This window comes from Apostichopus japonicus, chromosome 2, assembly GCF_037975245.1.
Source record: "Apostichopus japonicus isolate 1M-3 chromosome 2, ASM3797524v1, whole genome shotgun sequence".
Taxonomy (NCBI): Eukaryota; Metazoa; Echinodermata; class Holothuroidea; order Aspidochirotida; family Stichopodidae; genus Apostichopus; species Apostichopus japonicus.
The window spans coordinates 20,480,131-20,501,921 of NC_092562.1; the positions used below are offsets into that span (position 1 = coordinate 20,480,131).

Sequence of the window (21,791 nt, forward strand, 5' to 3'; positions counted from 1 at the left end):
ATAGAGCACTGCAAAACATGCACAGTATGTGTTTTTGCGGTGTACTGTCGAATTGACATTTCCGTCGATCTTGCGAGTTCGGACTTCACGTCTGGCCCATAGATTAATTTGTGCGTTACAGTATGTACACAATTCGCGCATTGCATGCAGTGAATTGAAGTCTGAATCACAGAAGACAACACTACCGTTTGTCTCATATCTCTGGGTAAATTGGTGATTTTTCAGGACGAATTTGTGGGAATATTATATTTTCTTACATTTGCAGTCCTCTGAAAGGTATATACCGTGTTGTTTGTATATGATCGTACTCCATCATCAATGTGTTAATTTTATGTACGTTGGCCTATGCCAATGCTAATCAATATTGGGTCTAGTTGCACGAAAATATGTTAGGACATATCACTGCACCAAAATAGCAGATGATAACATTGCTAAACGAAGCAAAATGTGCAATGTGGTGAGTTTTGTAGACACCGTCCTTAGTGTAGTTTCATGCAAAGCAATCTCTTATATCTCGAAATTGTTAAAGTATTCGCTAAGTTCATTTCATCAAAAAGAATTTTATCAATTTTACCCACATTTGCATGTTTCTGGCTACAACGAAAACAGTTCATTAAGAAACTTATTGCCAATTCCTTTCTTCCTTAATCTTCGCAACAATTCTGATGCAAAGTATCACATCAACTTTGAGAAACAACTGAGATATTTTTTTTATTTCTTTTATCTCCTCTCCATTACTTCAGGTACCATGGCATCAACATCCCATTCTCCTGGAGGCTCAAATATTATCGGGGAATTCTCGGTCAAAATACCAAAGTAATCATCTTTTTCTTTCTTCCTTGTTTTTCACATCTTACTTTGTAACCACATTGTGAAAAACTTTTTCAATTGGTATTAGCCTAGATGGGTTTTTTGTTTGTATTATGCCTGTGTTGTATTGAATAGTGCCTGTTACTGTTATGGTTAGAAATTTCTTGTATTAAATCTTCAAACTAAATATAATTCATTGTATTATTTTGTGTACATCATCCAGAGCCAACTAAAATTTATTGTTTGTATACTGAGGAGTGGTTTTCTTTTAATTATTGCCATTGATAAGCTTCAGCCAACAGAAGTACAGTAGTCACTTTAATATAAATATAATGAAAGTGATAAGTTTGTTATAGAGAGAAATACAGTGTAATACAGTGTAATGAGTTCTCTTGTTTTTTTTCCCTCAGGAAATCAAATAAAAAGTACAGTGTAATGCAGTTCAATCGACACACCAAAGTTGATTTTAAACAATGGAGTCAGGTACAATACTAATCTTAAAATTTTGTCGTTGTTGCAATGCTAATTGTATACTTAATTAATCACCAAAAAGATCCCTATATGTAATATTAAGTAATCCCAAAATTCGTAATTGACGACTTTTATTCAATCTGTTGCAGTATGTTGCAAAGTGAACCTTAACTTTGAAATAAATCTTGGAGTATTTGATTGTATTGTGTTTTTATTTTTTTGGGGGTGGGGGATATCTGACAACTCTTTAATCTGAAAATATAGGTGTATTGATGTTGATAGATTGCACAAAAGTACTAAGTTTGTGATTCTCACAGTTATTTTTGTAATAATCTTATCATTAGTAGTCGGCTCAGTTATAATTTATATTATAGTGATGCATGACAAAACATCACCAGATTACAAACAGGACAGTATCTAATTTAACAATAACCACTTGCAAAGTTTGGCAACCCCCATCAGAGAAGCGTGGCTTTAATAAAGAACAGAGATTGGAGAAGTATACAACATATCAATCTATAGTACAAGGGCATGAGTACAAGTAGAGTTCTCCTTAGTTTGAGTACAAGAACAGTACAGGGCCCTATGTGCAAGTATGAGTACATAATCTTACAGTAGTTTGTATATACACTAGATTTCCAAAATGACCCAAGTTTGACCATGAGTAAAAGTCCACGAGGCCGGGCTAGTACAAGTACAGGCAACTACACTACTGTATGAGTATGGACTCACTACACTGTCTGGTACGTACAAATCTATATTTTAATTTTCTATCAAGATAAAAATGGAGAGGGAGAACAATTTCAAGGAATTCAAAGCTACCGTAGGAGAGGAAATGCCAGTCTATGGCGCCGGGAGTGAGTTTGGAAGGGAGAGGAGAGAAGAGGCAAGAAAGAAGAAGTATGGGGTCAGAGTTCATAAGTACAAGGAAGAAGACCAACCCTGGATACTGAAACTTGGAGGGAAGCAAGGCAAAAAGTAAGCATCAAAAGATTAGCTTTAATAGGTCACTTGGTGTACTGTATGTAGGTCAATATTTCTGTTGTTGTATTTGTATAATGGCTGGGTGTGAGCTAGTGCATGTATGCCAATGCTTTGGCATTTCAGTTTGGGAACTGTTTCAGTAATATCCATTATTCAGTGAATTCAGTAGTTGTCAGGTCTTACTGTAGGATCAAATATACAGACAAAGAAGTAATTGTGAAGTATTTTGATCTTTGAAGCTGGTGTATTACATATATTATATTTAAACTTATTTTTTGATATGTAAGTAAGGGGTTTTATCAATTAAGAACTTTAGAAAAATGTGGAAGCTTGACTTTCTTTTGTTACTGGTGGAACAGCAAGTTAAACACAATTTTGCTACTTACCGAGAGACAAAGATGGCAGAATACCCCAATTTGCTCAGGACTATAATTTGTTTTGTTTTAAAATCCAGTGCTATGTATTTTTAAACTCAATTTAGATGAATTAAATTATTTAATTAATTTGAAAAATACTCTATATAGTTGATGAACGTAACATCATCACATGACTTGCTTGAACTTTGCTCTCTTTTCTGATCCAGGTTTAAAGGAAGGAAAGAAGGGTTGGTCGCTGAGAATTCCTGCTACTACATTCTGAAACAGCTGCCCGATTCATCCTTTGAAGCACACCCTGTGGATTCTTTCTACAATTTTGCTCCTATGATCCAATATAGAACTCTGAATGCTGAGGAGGCTGAGGAAGAATTTGGAAGGTATATTGTGAAAGACTGATTTAAAAATAAGGCTTCTTTTTCTGTCTGTCTGTCTGTCCATCATTGACTGTCTGTCTGTTTATCATTGGCAACTGTGGAAACACTTTGTAACTCAACATATATTATATAGTTTTACCCTGATATTTTGTTTACTTATTTTTCTTTCTTTTTTTTGTACTTTATATTTCCACTTGCATTCTTCAATTAGTTTGAAAATGATTTTCAGTGTGAAATATTTTCATTTCCTGATTAGTTCTTTGAATATTTTAGTGACTTGAACTTTCACCTGTGAAAACAAATCCTTGACTCCCAACTACTGCTTTGAGGATAAATTTTCTTTTGATAATCTGATGACAAAAATTTGCCTAAAATTTCAATTGCTGACAGATGAATTGTGTTCTTGCAAGCCAAGAGTGAATCTCAATTGAAACAATGCATACATTCTAATATCATAAACTTTTTGAGAATCTGTCAAAATCCACCCCACCCCCTCCTACCCTCTACTGGTGCGTTGATTTAACACAAACTTATGTCAATCACTTCAAAAGTTCACCAGTCATGAGGGAGAAAAATATTTTGCAAAACTATAAAAATTTGAAGAGTTTGATTGGTTTTTGTCAAATTGGCATCAGTACTGATTTTGCAAGATAAAAAATGTCAAAACTTTTGCTTTTGTTATTTAGAAGAGACAGGACAATGAACTTCTTTACAGTGATGTTGCAGAAGAAATTGAAAGACACAACAGAGGAAGCGGATCAAGAAGGGAAACAAAAGAAAGATTCCAAATCAAAAGGACTGGTCAGTATTCCCAATATTTTCTCAAAATTTGAAACCAAAGACAGCTGAGCTGACTTTTAGAGGGGTGTCCCCATTGTCCCTCAGACAACCTCTAATCTCCCTGAAGTTTCTGCTCAAACCAATTTTCGTTATCTAACTAGATAAAAGTACAGTGCAGGGGTTCTCAGTAAAATTTCTTCAAGGGCCAAAGAAAACAGGAATCGTGCATTGACACCAACATATAGAGTGCAAGTTTTCAGAAACTCGTTTGTATACAGAGCATCTATTTTTATTCAACATGACACTTTAAATGACTTGATTTGATGTAATTTGTATAGTTTCCACAATTTTTATTCCCTAATTGGGTTACTGTTTCCTAACTTTTATACATCTTATGAATGCACATAACATTTTATTTATTTTATTTATGATACTCACCATTTTCCTATTTATGAACTGTATTTTATGCAATTTATACTGGAATAAATGATACGAATTATTGGTTGGAGCAAAGGTTGAGAGACTCGAGAAGGCCTTTACCCTTAGATTGAGCATTGTGCTTGGTAGGTCCATATGGCTGTTAGGTCTTAAGGGTCTGTGTGACCGATTATTGGATAGGATTGCAATCTTACAATGGCTGGATTTGGGGGTCCATGGGAAGCGTATTGAGAACCATTGGTGTAGTTAAATATGTGACTGATTACTTTTAATATAAAGGAACCTCAAGGTAGATACAATACTTTGACAACCCATTTTAATTTCCCAGACCAAAGATGAACCCTTAGGAATCAATCCTGGCAGCAGTTTCAAGGCCATAAAGGAGACCAGTTCCCTCCTTCATTTGTTCATATTTCACAATATATTATCTTATTATTAATGGACAGACAATCACAGAAGACGACGAATTCCAGAATTTACTCTTATCTGACGACGAAGGAAGTGACGATAATGGTGATTCTAGCAGCAAGAGTAAGTACATTGAAACTATAATGCTATGATAATTCAATATTGACCGTAAACTTGCTGTAGACGAGGAGAATTACGTGATTAGTTTCAAATATTGGAAGCTGGAAAATCATGTTATTCTTCATGAGAGTCTTTACCCTCCATTTTATTTTTGTCTTTTTTCAAATGACCTCGTTGGACTGTATTACATGTATGTAGATTTGGCTACCATTTTTTCTCTTCAGAAAGAGAAAAAAGATAGTTGACATGCTAGTGTAAACTGGTTCATTTTCGTTGGTAGAAAAGAGCAAGAAACAAGATGGAAAAGGGGGCAAAAACAAGAAAACTAAGAAGAAAACAGTCGATGACGAGGCAGAGGAAGAGAGTGACGAAGGAGACTTTGATGCGAGAGAACTAGATTACATCTCCGAGGAGTCGAGGTATTAACCCGATTATCATTTATTTACTTTTGTTTTGTTACTTAGTACCTGTCTCCTAACAAAGTACTGCACTTTCACATTACGTCATCTAAAGTGAAGGGGTTTTGTCTTTATTTCTTGACATTCCTCCTCCCCACCCCAGCCCCCCCCCCTCCTAGTGCCTGTTCCTTTACTCCCAAAATTTTCTAGTTGTGTGTGCTGAAGAGCGTTCAAGATCTTTGTGTATCTTAGTGGTTAATTCATTGTCTATTCATCCAAAGTCTTTATTTCTTGACACTCCTCCTCCCACCCCCCCCAACCCAGTGCCTGTTCACCTCTACTCAACCTCATTCTACCACCCCAAAATTTTCTAGTTGTGTTTGCTGAAGAGCGTACAAGATCTTTGTGTATCTTAGCGCTTAGTAAATTGTCTATCCTTCGTTCATCGATGTTAGTTTGTCGCTCGTTAATATCCAAACCTGGTATGTTTTGGAGTAAAATCCTCCAAGGGAATTTGTGAGGCTAACCTCTTTTTTGGGGGACGTTAAATTCACCTCACTTAAACATTAGTTATTGCTGCCTTTAACATTGAGAACTTTGGAGGTAGCTTTGCACTCCACCTGAAATAATCTTGAACTTACAACACCTCACACCTCACACACTCATCAAAAAAATTATGGTTTTCAAGAAGTCAGAATCAGTCATATTTTCTGCTTCGAGACAATAGTCAGTGTGGTGATTGCTTACAGGGAGGAAATGTTTAATCACAAGACTGAAGCAAACTATCACTCTCTGTGCATTCTGTCTTGTTTCATTGTTCTCTCAATTAGCGAGGGAGAAGCAGAAATTGAGGAGAAGCACGACATTAAAGGCATCGATCAAGAACTGCAGAAGATGGAAGAAGACGAACAGGAGAATGAAGAGAACGAAGCCCAGGAGGAAGGGGAAGGAGAAGCAAGCAAAGAGGAAGGGGAGATCGATAACAACAAACAAGGCGACGGTGAGGATTTTAGAAAACAAATACTCTGTTCGTTTGTTATTAAGGTGAAAAATGAGAAGTTATTAAAAACAAAAAGTGGTCAGAAATATTTAAATGTGTTTAACGGTGTATGCTTTAGACTAAACTGTGAAAGGTTTCTGCAATTTTTAATAACACTTTGGCATTTATTGTTGTCCAAGGAGTAAATGTTTGAGGGGAATGACCAAAACTGAGCCATTTGCCATCAGTCATTTCATTGCTCATTTCATGCCAGACTTTTAGTGGGTCTTAAAGGGTGTGAAGACTCGCGCACAAAGAAACGTCTCATGCCGTTAATCTGACCTAGTTTCGAATGAGGTGTAACAGAAGTGTTAGACATCACCATCGATCCCAGAAAATACACACACAGCTTGCTACTGTCGGTAATTAGACACTAGTGTACAGTCAATACATACAGCTACGGTCAATACCCACAACACAGTGTACATAGCAGCATGGACATCTCAGGTCTAGATAAAAGATAACAAGTTATCAGGTTTCATTATGTCTGCATTTTGTAGACAAGAAGAAAACGTCATTTGCAAGCAACAGAAAGTTAACTTTATCAGAGCGCGAGTCTTCAATGCCTTTAACCCGTAATCTACCTCATGGATTAGTAAAAGCACTGGTGTGAGCAGGGAATTTTGGAAATATAGTATAGATACTATAACACAAAAAAAAGTACTCCTAATTAGAAGTTTGTACTTAATCGTTCTATACCCAGCGTCATTTACTTGTACTCAAACACATGCTGTTGTACTCGTACAGCAAGTTGGATTCATGCCCTGTTGTTTACTTTGATAGATGTTAAAAAACTGTCTGTAGGTTTACTTTGTGACGTGTGACTCGGGCCCGCAGCCAAGAATTTCTTAGCCGGAAGTGTGCCGACAATTTACGCAAAGGGCACAATATTTGTGTCCTGTATTAAAATTGTGGTGAATCAAATTCCAAATGGTGTGTTGCCATTTGGAGAGCTATAAATCTGCTATTTATCGACTACCATAATGCACTAGCAGATTTAATGGCTTTGCAGAAATTGCAGTTAGTATTTGCAGACAACACCATGAAAGACAGTACAGTACTGTTTACACCAGCATTGCAAATACATATATTTGAGAGGCACAATTATAGTGGCAGTTTGGCAAATTGGGAGGGGGGAGGAGGGGCAGATTAGTCTGTATGGTGAGGTGGAGATATAGGAGGAGGGCAGGGCACAGATTTGAAGACCAAATCATTGCATTTCGTTTTCCCTCATCTTCATCCACAGATAGCGATTCCAGCCATTCTGATTCCAGTGATAGTGACATTGATGACACTAAAATTCAATCAGCACTTCTCATGCAGGTAAACAAAATTCATCAATTCATCTCCAGAATAATACTCGGCTGAATATCTTTAAAAAATTGTCTTTTTCCATTTTTTTTTCACACGCTCTGTCTATATACATGGTGTGACCTTTGATACTAGGAGTTCCGGTTGTTACTTCAAATGTGCGATAAGTTCCTTTTCATTGTTCATGGGAATGATGGCAGAAGCAAAAGTGTCCCCAAAAACATATTTGCTGTTTTTAAGTTTTCCAAACTATCCAGTGTTTGATTAATTGTTTGCAAATGACCTGTATATCTATTGAAATTATTGTCTTTTGTTTACATATTTATAATTTGTCATCTCAGAGTTTCTTCTTATCTCTGGTTTTTTCTTCCTTGTGTTTTTGTCGGTTTCTCCCTACCCTTCTTATATTTTGAAAAAAAACTGTGGAAGAAGAAATCCCAACTTTTTTCAAAGGGCAAGCAAAACATCCTGTAGATTGAAGAACACACAGGACAGAACCTTCAGGATGAACCACAGGCCAAGAATTTCTCAAGTTTAGCCACCTTAGCTAAAGTATAATAGTTCTTAACGAGCCTACTGGCTGGAACACATAGCCAAAATTTCGAAGCCTTACGGTACAGTCTTTATGTACTTTTCTTTTCTTTTCACTTATTTTGTTATAGAAGAGGCCGGGTAAGAAATCAAGTAACAAGTCTTCATCTAGAAGCTCCACGTCGAGCAGATCAAATACACCAACACCGAACGATACAACAAAGACGTTATCTGACGCAGCAGTGAAATTACAGAAAGAACCAGGTATTCATTTCAGTTTCACTCCCTCTATTCGACCCACAAAGAGGCTATTATGGGCTAGAGCCCAAAAGCTAGGGGAATGGGGAGTAGAGGGATAGAAGAAGGGGCAGAATTTAAGTTGCTTAATTTTAGGTCACAAGTGTTTATGGTGTACTGAATTTAAAACATTTTCTCTCCCAAAATAGCGTTTTTTCGGGGTCTTCACTCGTTCAAACTTCATTTGTTATTTCTCTGTTAGACTTTAGGTTGTGATCTGCTTGTACTTATTCTCATTTGCACTTCCGTTTGCCACATGTCTAGTTCATGTGAAAGACTAATTCACATTCCAGCAACAGTGGGATTAAGGACTGAATCTGTTATTGTAATCTTACCTGCTACTGTCACATTTGGGGGAGGGGTTTGGGGGGGTGAGGAGGGGTTGAAAGAAGAGGAGTGTTTGATAGAGTTTTGTACAAGCAGGTAGTTTAGTAACTGTTGAATGTGGTAGAAATTAAAATGCTATCATTAAATGCCCACCAGCTGCTGCCTAATATCGCTCTGCACCTTACAATTTGAGTTTACCAAGTAAATCCTCTTTTCGGACAGATGCCAGCGGTAAAGTGAAAAAGGCGGAAAATCTTTCAAGTCGGTCGACGGAGAAAGGTGAATCGAAGAAGATCAAAACAGAGAACGGGGACAACAAATTCCAGGCGATAAAACGACCGGCCTCATCGTCATCCGGAGAGCACCTCAAGGCCAAGAAAATGAGGACAGAAAGTCCAGTCCCAAGGACAGGAACCCCTCCGAGGTATGCTTTAATTGGCTTAGTGATTTAAAATCTACAACTTTCAATGAGGGGGGGGGAGAGGGAGAGGGGGGATTGGAACTTTTGGGTGTATCTTCACAGCATAACAAGTTATATTGGTCTGAAAATTGCCATGTTTTTGTCTTGTTTCTTGCCTCTTTGAAGGTACAAGATATCATTACACAAAAGACGTTTTAAAAATCCTGAAAGCAGTTGTGAATAAGTACTTGATTAAAAAAGTCTGTTTAATTCAGCTACCTGCAACCTATGGGTCACAAGCCAATTTTCGGGTCGCAAAAGATTTTCAACGGGTCATAAGAGCCTTGTGAGAAGTCTCGGAAACATTTAAATTAGGCTTCACCGTTTCCCGACCCAACCTTACAAAGTAACCTGCACATTTTCTGATTGTTATTGAGCCATCAAGGACCACTTGCAAGTGTGAGTTGTGGTTCTACAGGGTTACTTGCCTTCAGTCAAAGTATCATAATAAGTTGGACATGGGTGGCCCTGTGTGCCAATCTCAGTCTTGTATAGCTGCCTCTTCAAGCTTAGATCATCAAAGTTGTACCAGCAATTGCATAAGCCAGCAATATTCCCATTCCATTGCGATGATAAATTCGGTAGTGAGAGGGATGATAGATGGTTCACAGACGAATGCCAAAAATGTCCGCAGTATCATGTCCAAAAGAAGGTTGTAGACCCCTGGTTTAGGTAGTGGGGATTATGGCAGCATCTTACATTTGTCTCCGTAAAACTCCAAAGCTATTGTATGAAAACTATGTCAAGTTTCATTTCAAATACTGATGAAACATATAATTTCGAAATTTTTTCCCCCATTTTTCTGGGGGTTTTTTGGCTGATTTTAACAGAAAAAAAAGAGACCAAAAGATTTAATATATAACCATTTAATTGCTCAATAAAACCGTAGTTTGATCAGTTGCAATCTTCCGTTAGTAATGCCGGGGCAGATAAGGTAAAATGGCTGAAAACAGATGACCAAATATAAAATTAAGCTACCGGGGATGAAACCATCAGACCTCAAACTTTTATTTATACAACATTTAATCAATTGTTACCTGCTTCTGTTGCTCCTATTTTGTTTCAGAAAAGTTAACAATATCAGACAATTTAATTAGCATTTCTTTTTGCCTTCCTCCCCCCCCCCCCCCACCCCCACTCATCCTCCTTACAGCGAGCAAGGAATCACAGAAGATATCGTTAGACGTTACCTGATGAGAAAGCCGATGCAAACCAAGGATCTACTTTACAAACTCAACCCAAAGAAAGTCGGACTCTCAAAGGATAAAGTGGTCCAAAGGTTGGCAGAAGTCCTAAAGAGGCTGAACCCAGAACAAATTAAAATCAAAGACAAAACTTATTGGACAATTAAAGGCAGTCATCAGAAGGCTGCGGGAAATTGAACTTTGACCCCAGAAATCTGGACTCTTTGAGAGGCATGTTGCAGAAACCGATCACGGGCATCTCTGATCAATAAGAGGATGGAAACCAGGAGTATCTTGGAGATAAAAGTGTTTAAAAACACATTCTAGATGTAATATGTATTTTACATGTGGCTTTGAAAAGCTCTAAAACAGGTCTGCATCTCATTCTGCATCAAGTCTTTTGAGATATCACACTGGTATGGACTCTTAGATGTGTGGTCTGAGACATGTGGTTGAGACATGTGGTCTCACAAGTGAATAACATGGTGCAAACCTGACAAGCCTTATGTCAGAGAGATCTTGATTTATTTTGGGGTCTGCAAGCTTTGTAATGCTACGTTTGTAGTGAGGTATGCATCAAAACTTGTTTAGTAAATCTCTCAGACCATAATTCTGGAATGTTTTCAGACTGGAATTATGGTCTTGCAACATGATCCTTACATACAGCAGGATTCAGAGTTAAGTTTTGATCATAAACATATAATGTAGCAAACATCACAGATGTGTTTTTCATAGTACATCAGAGGCCTTTAAGTTACATTGCAGTAATATACTGAATGTCACCTGCTGAATTGACCTTTGACCTCTTTACTTTTTTTCACAAAATTTTCCATTCCTTGGGATTCAAATCATGACCTTGCTTGATAACTTCATAGTGAATGCAAAACGTGATTTTCGAAACTGAACAAACTCTCGATTCTTGCTTTAAATGTTCTCACGTAAGAATCGCCTTTGGTTGTTTCATGTCTGCAAATCTCTCATGATAATCTCACAACTCCAAACGAGGTAGAGGGGGGGGGGGATACATTCCCGGGCCTGGGGTCAGCTAGGGTCTAGAGAGCTATGAAGACTTCAAAACGGGCCTAGTGAAATCATTGTCCGACCTGGATCTCGAAGCTGCTGTTCGAAAGCCCTTGTGCAACACTCGGGCCGATCATTCTATTTCCAGATGTCCACCAATGTAATTTTGTTAAATCGATAATTTATCTCTGAATCAGGTCATTATAAACACAGGAACGTTAACCCACCGGAAATGATACAAGCCACAAATGTACTATGCACATAACAAAACATTCTGATCGATGAAAAATCAAATCTTGATTTTGGCAATATCTATTTTTGATTGGATGGATTTCAAGTTTTAAATTGTGAAAATGAAGAAGAAAGGTTTTGTTTATTTTGTAATCTAGGGAGCGCATCATAAAAACGAGACTTGCTCCCATGGGTGCATAACACTTATATGTTGGAAATATGGTGTGGTAACTGCCCCAGCAATTAATCTCAAAACTTGATGTATACAGAATATCGTCAGGAAGAATTTGTTGGCAAAAACTATCCATTTGAAATATGATATACTGTAGATAGGTTTGCCTGCTTCCACTGTTTGCTTTGGGGAAAGAAAAAAGTGGGGTGGGGGGGATTTGCAACAGATTCATACCCATATTTATAATTTCATTTTCTGTTTTTACTAAAAACACAATTTTGTACTATATAGTGAGTTATTACTTGAGTTATAACTTGCCTCATAGTTCAACATTTGTACAGACTTCATTGGTACAGATTGATAGTGAATAAATTAATGAAAACTCTACACAATTTTCAAATTTGTTTCTCCAGCTTTAGTCAGAGATAGTGATGAAGTGCCAATAAAACCACTCCCGCCCCTTCAAAATCATTCCATTCTATTCTGATCTCTTTCATCTCCTAACTTAAAGTGGGGGAAACTAAACAGTGTTAAAATGAAATTATTTAAAATTTATTACATGATATACCTGGACAACAAATTGATATACACCTAAGAAGAAGCTGTGTATATTAGATTTATTTTCATCAGAAAATAATATGATACTTTCTGAAAATACAAAATATACTTTGATTCTTTCAAATAATCCCTTATGATGACCTCGGTTGAGACTATATTCATAGAAAATGAAAATATTTCAAATTTATTACATGATATACCAGAACAACAAATTGATGTACACCTAAGAAGAAACTGTGTTTATTAGATTTATTTTCATCAGAAAATAATATGATACTTTCTGAAAATACAAAATATACTTTGATTCTTTCAAATAATCCCTTATGATGACCTCGGATGAGACTATATTCATAGAAAATGAAAATATTTCAAATTTAGTACATGATATACCAGGACAACAAATTGATATACACCTAACAGGGAGCTGTGTATATTAGATTTATTTTCATCAGAAAATAATATGATACTTTCTGAAAATACAAAATATCCTTTCATTCTTTCAAATAATCCCTTATGACAATGACCTCTCGGTTGAGACTATATTCATAGAAAATGAAAATATTTCAAATTTATGACATGATATACCTGGCCAATAAATTGATATACACCTAACAGGGAGCTGTGTATATTAGATTTATTTTCATCAGAAAATAATATGATACTTTCTGAAAATACAAAATATCCTTTCATTCTTTCAAATAATCCCTTATGACAATGACCTCTCGGTTGAGACTATATTCATAGAAAATGAAAATATTTCAAATTTATGACATGATATACCTGGCCAATAAATTGATATACACCTAAGAGGAAGCTGTGTGTATTAAATTTATTTTCATCAGAAAATAATATGATACTTTCTGATAATACAAAATATACTTTGATTCTTTCAATTAATCCCTTATGACGATGACCTCTCTGTTGAGACTATATTCATAGAAAATGAAATTATTTCAAATGTTTTACATGATGTACCTGGATAACAACTTGATATACACCTTAGAGGAAGCTGTGTGTATCAAATTTATTTTCATCAGAAAATAATATGCTACTTTCTGATGATACAAAATATACTTTGATTCTTTCAAATAATCCCTTATAATGATGAACTCTCGGTTGAGATTATATTCATAGGAAAATGGTCATGTGAAAATAAATGTCTATGAGCAACATTAATGTTACTCAGTTCCACTCATCTTGTTAAATCTGTAAGATAAATACTTCTAGGATAGTACCATTTTCATATATTATAATTGTAATTTTGATGCATTTCCCAACTTTTCAGTATCGCAACAGAGAATCAAAGCAATCCACAAAACTATGGATTCTCCACTTAAATTGCAAATTTAGAGGGTTCCATTTCATAACATGCTCCAATTAAATATTCCATGGGCAGAATCAAAAGAAAAGTTGAAAGTTTTTATGTGGGAGGCTGAAACAGTCTACGTAGCAATGTCACAGTATATCCTTTACAAACCATTATAATCCATACTACTTGGAATTTTCCTTTAATGTAATGTTTAATTGCTGTATTTCCTTCTCCCACCCCCCCCCACCCCCACCTCCCTTTCCCTCTCATTAGCACCCATCTAGACTAAATTGCTCTACTTTGATAACTTTTTTTTCATCCTCCCCTTGCCTTCCTTTCATTGATGCAGCATATCAGCTAGTGTACTCTCTCAGTGTATCAGGGTAAAGTAAGATGACAATAGTTCTTCTCCAGGTTGAATGTCCCTCAGCGAAACGAGCACAACAGTTCTGAGGGGTCTGTAACAGGAAACAGGAAATTGATTAGAGGTCAAAAATCACAACCAGTGTCTGGTGGACATGAGGCCGTCAAAGAGATTTCTGGCATTTTTTTTATATTTATTTAATAAAAGAGCACAATTTTAGATGGTTCCCTTCATAACGTGCTTCAGTTAAATATTTCATTGGCAGAATGAAAAGAAAAGTTGAAAGTTTTTATGAGGGAGACTGAAGCAGTCTACGTATCAATGTCACAGTATATCCTTTACAAACGATTAGGATCAATACTTGTTGGAATTTTCCTTTAGTGTAATGTTGAAATGTTGTCATTTCTGGAATATTAAATTAGTGTTAGTAAGAAATGATGAACCTTCCCTTACCTACATAACAAGGTTGGTTTTTTGTGTTTTTTTCACAATCATAAAAATTGCGTTTCTGATAAGCCTTTGAAAAGTAGGCCGAGTTGAAAGGGAAAGTTAGGGTGGGGAGAGAATGTTCTTCCCCTCCCCTTCCACCCTTCCAACACACTTTAATGGATTGCATATACAAATCATGATTCTAAGTAGTATGAAATATGTACAAACCTCTGGTGGAGCTGCCCAGCACAATAAAAAACATTGGGAAGGTATTTTCTTAGATGTAATGGAAAATTATGGTCAATGTTTAATTCTTGGTAGGCAACATTTGCTGGATATTCTGGAGGTAAAAATTGGAAAGAAATATATCTACATCTTTTACAACATAGCAGCTGCAGGTAAAATATAACATGGTGGTACCCCCCCCCCCCCAATACAGAGACAATATGATCATAATTAAATACAATTTTCCCTCACAAATTATTGACTATTGCTTTTGGCCCTAGCCTCTCTTTGTAGGTCTTGTGGTGATTTAAAAAAAGATCACCAAAAGAACTCAGTCTTCAAGATTGCCTCAAAGCTCAGTTTCAAAAAAAAATCAAGTAATCTAAATAATGCATATTCATATATATATATATTTTAGTTCAAATTTCCTAACATTATCAGAAACGAAATAGTGAAATGATCTCATTTTATTTCGTCAAGTACAAGAAAGGAATATAATGATGGCAGACAAGGAGACCAAAATCATATTTCACATTGCTATATGAAAAATGTCCTCTTAAAAAAAATGTCAATTTTTATTAGGTAAATTTGTTTGGTGGAAAGATATGGATCAGGCTACCGAGGCTAGTTTATTTTGTGATGTCGTCTTGTTCATTTTTCTTCCAATGTGTTAGTCCATTCCTTTGCAAATCTGGTTGTTTTTATTTGTCATTGAAATGTGATACATACAATGTTGATGATTGTTTTACTCAATGCAAGTATTCACAAGAAAAAAAGTAGTTAAAGAATATAATTTTCTCCTGTGCATAAACGATCTGTACGTTAAAAAGAAAGACAAAGACATTTTCAACTCTTCAACGTGTTGATATCACTCACTCTGCTGTTGCTAGATGCATTCATATGTCTTAACCAATCTTCAAGATTAAACATGCTAGCTATATCAGCTATATATGTATAGCTATCATATGGCTAAATTCACCTACTCGTGCAGAAATTAACCTTTTTTTTTTCTCCTCTTTTTTTTTTCTTCAATCAACTTTGATCAGTCAACTTTGATCAGCATAATCTCCTTTAAAGAACTAAAGTAAGATTATATCTGAACAAGATAAAGAAACCTTTGGTCTCCAAGTTAGCATATAATCACCTTTTGTTTGGTTGTTGATGTACTGTCCGACGTTTAAAGGATTCTGTGGATAGTCCGTCGTCCAGGTGAGATCTGATGATGCTGTATTTGGTGCAATTCTGTCCCGGCGGCTACAGGAGCTAGCCTCGTCAATGACCATGCAGGAAAGCAATTGTGGAGAAATGTATTAAAATAATCAAAATTTGCTGTAACAAGCTTTAATTAACACAAAAGCAGTTCCAACTTCTCAAGATACAACTAAGTGCTTCTAAAGAAACTTGATGATTAACACCACAATTGGATTTGCAACGTGAGTTCAAAAGTCAAAAACGCATACAAAAGCTGTCATGCATGTTTTCTTCAATGGATTACATAATGATGCACAATTGGCTTGGTATACTAAAGTGGCCAAAATAATTCAAAAGCTTAGGAGAAAGCTTTAAAGCATTGTTTAGACAGTTTTGGAAATACTCACTTCCAAGGTATTTCATTACCTTTAATTTGCCATTTGCATTGGAAAGAGTAAAAGAGCATCTCTTGATGGTAACCAAACTTGAGAGAAAGTTACCAATCTACCTCAATATTAATTCATGACATTAGTAATAAATACCATATAAACAGATGATCCATAACTGTGCAATTATGCCTCAAATTAGTTTCCAATATGTTTGGAAAATTTTCTGGCCATACTAACATATCTAGCAATTTTTGGTTCACTGTGAAGTTCACTTAAAAGGAGAAAAGTACAAAAAGATTCGAGGCTGTGAAAGGTCAAGACTTCTTAAAACTGACTGGTACTGAACAGACGAACAAGGTTAACATTCTCTGGAAGAGATCAACTCACTTATAAATCATTTTTGAGAGCCTTTTGTCACATCCATCAATGAGTAACCCATCCGCACATCGAAAGATGAATGGATTGCCGAGAGACTGAAGGAGAATTGGCTCGGATGGGAGATATATTGTCCCTACAGCAAAAATGCATAATTATTTGTTAGTTTAATGACATCAATAAAAGCAAAATAAATAAAACTGTCAGCAAACTGCTTATCCACTAGAGAGCCTGTGTAAGAGAATGTGTAAAAGTAAGTTGGCCTGACGTTTCCATCCTAGCAGGATCTTCTTCAAAGGCTAGCCATTGAAGAAGATCCTGAAAGAGCAGAAAGGTTTGCTTTTGCAGGATACCCTCAGACTTTCAAGGATGTTGATATTGGAAACAATTTTAGCACGTCATAAATTTCTTGGCATTTCCAAAGTACTTCCTAGAGCAGGGGTTCCCTAACTGGGGTGCATGAAACCCCAGAGGGTGCGTGAGTCCATCCCAGGGGGTTTGTGAGAAGTTTCTGAAAGTCAAAACTAGAGTACTTTTTGTTGATCTAAAATCTGATATATCATATAATTTATTAATGTACAAAAGTGGAACCTATCGACAAACTCATTTTGCGTTCCATATGCATATGTTGCCATAGTAGTACCGTACCGTGCATGTGATAAATAACTGAATTATGAAACAGACACAGGCTGCATGACTTTGGTGAAGTTGGTGTACGCATGACAGTATGCCGTGAAGATAAAGAGCTGAGAAAGTAAACTGAAAGGTTGGCCAAAGTAATTATTATTATTCTGGAAATTCCAGATGACCTCCATTTAGCCTGACACAAAGCAAAGTTAGCATAAATTCATGCTTTAAAATTGCTGTTGAGTTACAACATGCAGTCACTAGCTTGTTTTAACATGATATAGCATCATGTGTGATGGGTGATTGATGTGTGATACAATTTGTGATCTGATCTTGAAGTTTCCATATAAATAAACATTTCCTTTTTTTTTCATTACAATATAACACTATGAACTTGATCTTTTACAATGCACTGTTATGCGTATTATAGTATAATAATGACTCAGATTTGTCTCGAATTGTTGGGGGTTCGTAGACAACTCTGCATCCACAGGGGGTCCGTGGGGGGATAAAGTTAGGGAAACCCAATCCTAGAGGATCAGACCATCCATTTTATTTGCAAATATTGAGGGATGCTAAATCAGAAAAAAAAAGTTGTCTCAGGGGACAGTGCTTTGGTAATAATAAGGAGTGTGGCAATAAAACACTTCTTGGAGTTATGACACAAGCTCATCATTATCTCACTCTCTGGCATATTTGGGGGGCAACGCTGATGACCCTTCGACACAGAAAAAAAATTGCTACTTTCATGCACTACTCTCATGGCTGAAATCAAATGCATACAGATGTGTAGCCTAGCCTGCTTTGCATATGAACCCAGGCTGGAACTGATATCATCACAAACTGTTAAAGGGTATTTTATGGTAGCTACCTTTTTCCTTCTCAGATGAGACCAGTTTTCCTCTCTTAACTGAAGATAAGAGACCAATATGTGACTTTCAAGCAAGTTATTTGACTTAATTTTTTGTAGCCTATAATACTTTGTGGTCATTACTATAAATGATCTATAATTGATAATATCCTACTGGCCAATGGATTGACGCCAGCAAAAAGGGGAGTATACCATGATCCTCATTTTTAATGTATTTGGTTTTCTTTGTGGATGGGGGTCATGGAAGGGGGGAGGGGGGGTGATGAGTTTCTTACCTGGATACATTGCAACTATGTGGTGCTTTGGTAACACACCACTGCTGACAAACACTCCAACACCACCTTCTGGAAGATTACTGAGTTTGCGTTGTATGGTAAACTTAAAAACATCAAACATTACTTGTTGTGGATATTTAAGAAACACTCCTTCCGTTCCTTTCTGGGGTCCATCATGACCTGCCACTCCGATTGAAAATTCATGTTTGTGTTCTGTGGTAGAATAAGTCCTATTGCAATGCTGCTGGTATCGACGCAAACTCTGTTTGGGTACTGTTTGATATTTTGTCAAATTCAAAGGCTTTATGCTTGTATCTGGAATTGCACTGAAGTGTTCACGTAACAGCGTCAAATATTGTTTGATTTTCCTTTCTACAAATGAATCTTTGAGTGTTAATAAATTATTCAATTGTTCTCTCACACAGGGAATAGGAAACACAAATACATCTTTTACAAGAAAATTTGATTTCATAGGTGGAAGAAAATGCTCAAGCTTCCCATTTCCAGGTTTGGCAGCATTTATTCTTTCACTATCAAATTTAGTAACTAGTCTAGAGTTGCGGTCATTTGGTGGAGTAAGTTTTTCATTCTCATTCAAAGCAGTGAAAAGCTTAACTAAAGATGAGGATACAATGGTCTCGGGTAAAATGTTGTCACTTGATGTTTCCACACATCGCGCTGACCTGCACAGAAAGCAAATGAAAATAGATGGGTAGAATAGCAGTGTTTGAAAGATTTAGTATACTAAAGTTAATTGAACATGCAAGAGAGAAAATCAGGCAAAAATATTTCTTCAACAGTTAACAGGGTAAAGGTTTCCTCTTTATCCATAAACATGTGCTCAGTGGCTACAAGTAACATACTGAGTGATGAATTGGTGACATGGTGACCACTGAAATGATATCAAAATGGAGGACACATCCCAGAGACATAAAGATTCACCCCGGGACAATTATGTCACTGGACCCACTGTTTGTACACTTCATTTATTATTCAATTTATTATGAAAACAAGCATATTTACTAAGTACTCTTTACCCCATATTTCACTGGGCAGCTGCATATTTTTCCAGGCCTGGGGTAACCTTCCTCACTTCCCATACCCCCACCTACACAGACCTGGTCTCATCTAATGTTCACTCAAAGAGATAGATCACGTGTGGGGAACCATGCAGGTCACATACAGTGTTCCACATAATTTGTTAATACTTTTGAATGAACAAGATAAATAAATAATAATCAGGGTAACATTCAGTTATAAAATTATACTCCAAAGTAGGGTAGTCTGAGAGAAGAGAAACCTTTTCCAAACTTTACTAATAGCTTAGTTTAACTTAGTCCAATGCCTGATAACTTCTGATTATACTATTGCAAGATATATCACAAATGTTTTGTTTTCATAATTTGCCAAATGTAATTTTGATAATATATGGTCCAGTCTTGAAGTCTTTGGTTAGTAAAAACATCATGTAAAAGTAGACAAACAGTAAAATGAGTTGGAGAATGTACCTTTAAGAACCTTTAATCAACCAAGGCATATACCACTCTCAATATATTTGTACTGTGTGAACTGTGAGTATGTCTGTGCTTGACCTAGCCGAGGCCTAATGTTAATTCTCCTGATCGAAATACTTCGGGTTCTCTATCATTCCAAAATGCCATGTCAGTATGGGCAGGGTTTTCTTTGTGCAGTACATTTACACGGGATAAAACTATTGAATCAATTTTACATAATTACAGCATTAGCTGTATATAGATTGACTTGTGTGTATGCTATGGAAATGTTCTCGCTAATCTAGGCCTACGACTATACAGTCGTTTCGAAAGGCACTTGGGCCCGAGGCCTCATAAAGTTTGCAAACCTCGATTTCAAGTTGGCGGCGATCCATGGAACAAATCGGTATTTGTAATTTTCCCAAAATCTCACAATTCTCTTGGCCATGTTTGTTTGACGCCCATACTTCTATGATGGAGAACGTAAACTTGATGGATAAAGTGGAAACGAAGATTCCCTTTTTGTTCATGTAACTGCGGTGGCACATAAATGTCTTGCCTTGCATAGCCTGCATAGGGCTTGTTCATGATGGTCATTTACCCAAGCCATTTACTACCCGGCATGCAAATGTATAACAGAAAAGCAGAAACTACGGCAGTGGCAAAGAGTCGGGTATTAATGGCAACACAAATTCTATTTCATCCTAATATTCAGGATGCAATTTGTTTACGTCTGCTGAAATTTATTAGATGTAGATGAACTATATTAACTGCTTTACAGCCTATATTCGAATTATTGCTAGCATAAATTCGATCATGGCGCAGCGAATGGCATGGCGAACATTATATGGTGAAGGAGGTATCGATCATACCATTGATATCATTCACAAGCGCACGATCCTCTTGTATTGCATTGTAATTTGACCAGGCGCGTAGCCAAGGGGGGGGGCGAAGGGGCAGCCGCCCCCCCCCCCCCTTGAGCATATTTTTTTTTTTAATGTTTTTATGATATCGCTAGTATTTTCAAAAGAGAAAATGCTAAGATGCAACTTACAAGGGCCGGGAAGTGCCATTTCCAGCGATCTGGGAGGCATTTTCAGCCAAAATTTTCTTGTACGCTTCGCGCCAATCATGGTGGCGCTACGCTTAGATAGTATGCAATGCCGTATCTACAGTTTCGCCCCTCCCTTGGCAAATTCCTGGCTACGCGCCTGAATTTAACACTGAGATTGATTCACTGATTCCACCGGGGACCCATCAAGAATTTGTAATTAGTCTGCTTCCCACGGAGAGAGTTCAGTAAATCATTGGTGAATTGGTATAGACCCGGAAGATTCCAGCAATCATGACTTCAGCTATGATGTCTTTGAATATGTAATCGATACTTATTTTAAAGTAGTACGACATTGTAATTCATTGATATCAGGTCGCATTTGAGCACTAACAAAAATAACGGCATTTTTTCGTTAGACAAATGGGAAAAATATCTACCTTTCGGGAACCAAACAGGAGTAGGGTATACTTCTAAATTTCTGAAAGCGGCACTTTGGGGGGTTTTGACAAAAATGGGTGCTATACGTCCTTTCGAGAGATAATTACCAACAGAACTTACGTGGGCCGATTGGCTCCTAAAGAGATTTTGGTGGGTATAGTAAATATGGAACTGAAAATAAAGCGGAGGGGGAGGAGGTGGGACGGGAGGGCCAAGATCTTAGTAAGCAAGTAATATGGTTTCTCATCGGGTAAATAAGGCGGTGTAGAAATATAGGTACGCTGCCCTTTTTGTAAACCAAAAGCCGGGAGAATAATGAGATAGCACGTATTTGTGCAAACAGGCAGAGTTTTTTGTAGCATTTATGGATCTCAGCTGGTCTCACCCTTAGGTGAGATTCGAAAGCAAAACCGTATATAAAAGGTAAACTGAAACTAAGTTGACAAATGTTATCTTTATTT

General features: G+C 36.7%; 2 protein-coding genes across 3 annotated transcripts; one reads left to right on the forward strand and one right to left on the reverse strand.

The window, feature by feature from the left end:
• The first annotated feature begins 89 nt into the window (after positions 1–89).
• On the forward strand, positions 90–12,118 carry LOC139981556 (general transcription factor IIF subunit 1-like). The gene is made up of 13 exons (XM_071994029.1): positions 90–276; positions 744–816; positions 1,221–1,293; positions 2,060–2,259; positions 2,849–3,019; positions 3,703–3,817; positions 4,681–4,765; positions 5,043–5,181; positions 5,991–6,160; positions 7,446–7,522; positions 8,173–8,305; positions 8,888–9,089; positions 10,279–12,118. The coding sequence occupies exons 2-13, from the start codon at positions 749–751 to the stop codon at positions 10,505–10,507; spliced, it is 1,662 nt and encodes a 553-aa protein (XP_071850130.1). The 5' UTR covers positions 90–276; positions 744–748; the 3' UTR covers positions 10,508–12,118.
• Positions 12,119–12,256: 138 nt separating this feature from the next.
• Positions 12,257–20,401, reverse strand: LOC139981564 (uncharacterized). Of its 2 annotated transcripts, XM_071994040.1 has the most exons (6): positions 20,207–20,401; positions 18,346–19,028; positions 16,585–16,708; positions 15,762–15,880; positions 14,621–14,732; positions 12,257–14,057 (listed from the first exon to the last, which is right to left on the reverse strand). In XM_071994040.1, the coding sequence occupies exons 1-6, from the start codon at positions 20,284–20,286 to the stop codon at positions 13,970–13,972; spliced, it is 1,206 nt and encodes a 401-aa protein (XP_071850141.1). In that variant the 5' UTR covers positions 20,287–20,401; the 3' UTR covers positions 12,257–13,969. The 2 variants fall into 2 exon arrangements, with proteins under 2 accessions (XP_071850141.1, XP_071850151.1); XM_071994050.1 differs by lacking the exon at positions 12,257–14,057 and having other exon boundaries at positions 15,762–15,885.
• Positions 20,402–21,791: the final 1,390 nt, after the last annotated feature.

Bases quoted from the DNA above. Each gene is read 5' to 3' on its own strand.
- LOC139981556 (XM_071994029.1), top strand. From the start codon at position 749: ATGGCATCAACATCCCATTCTCCTGGAGGCTCAAATATTATCGGGGAA. The intron at 6,161-7,445 runs GTGAGGATTTTA...CTTCATCCACAG, and splicing joins TAACAACAAACAAGGCGACG to ATAGCGATTCCAGCCATTCT. The intron at 9,090-10,278 runs GTATGCTTTAAT...TCCTCCTTACAG, and splicing joins AGGACAGGAACCCCTCCGAG to CGAGCAAGGAATCACAGAAG.
- LOC139981564 (XM_071994040.1), bottom strand. From the start codon at position 20,286: ATGGCCAAGAGAATTGTGAGATTTTGGGAAAATTACAAATACCGATTT. The intron at 19,029-20,206 runs GTTTGCAAACTT...CTTTCTGTGCAG, and splicing joins GCCGCCAACTTGAAATCGAG to GTCAGCGCGATGTGTGGAAA. The intron at 14,058-14,620 runs GTTTGTACATAT...TTCCTGTTACAG, and splicing joins GCTGGGCAGCTCCACCAGAG to ACCCCTCAGAACTGTTGTGC.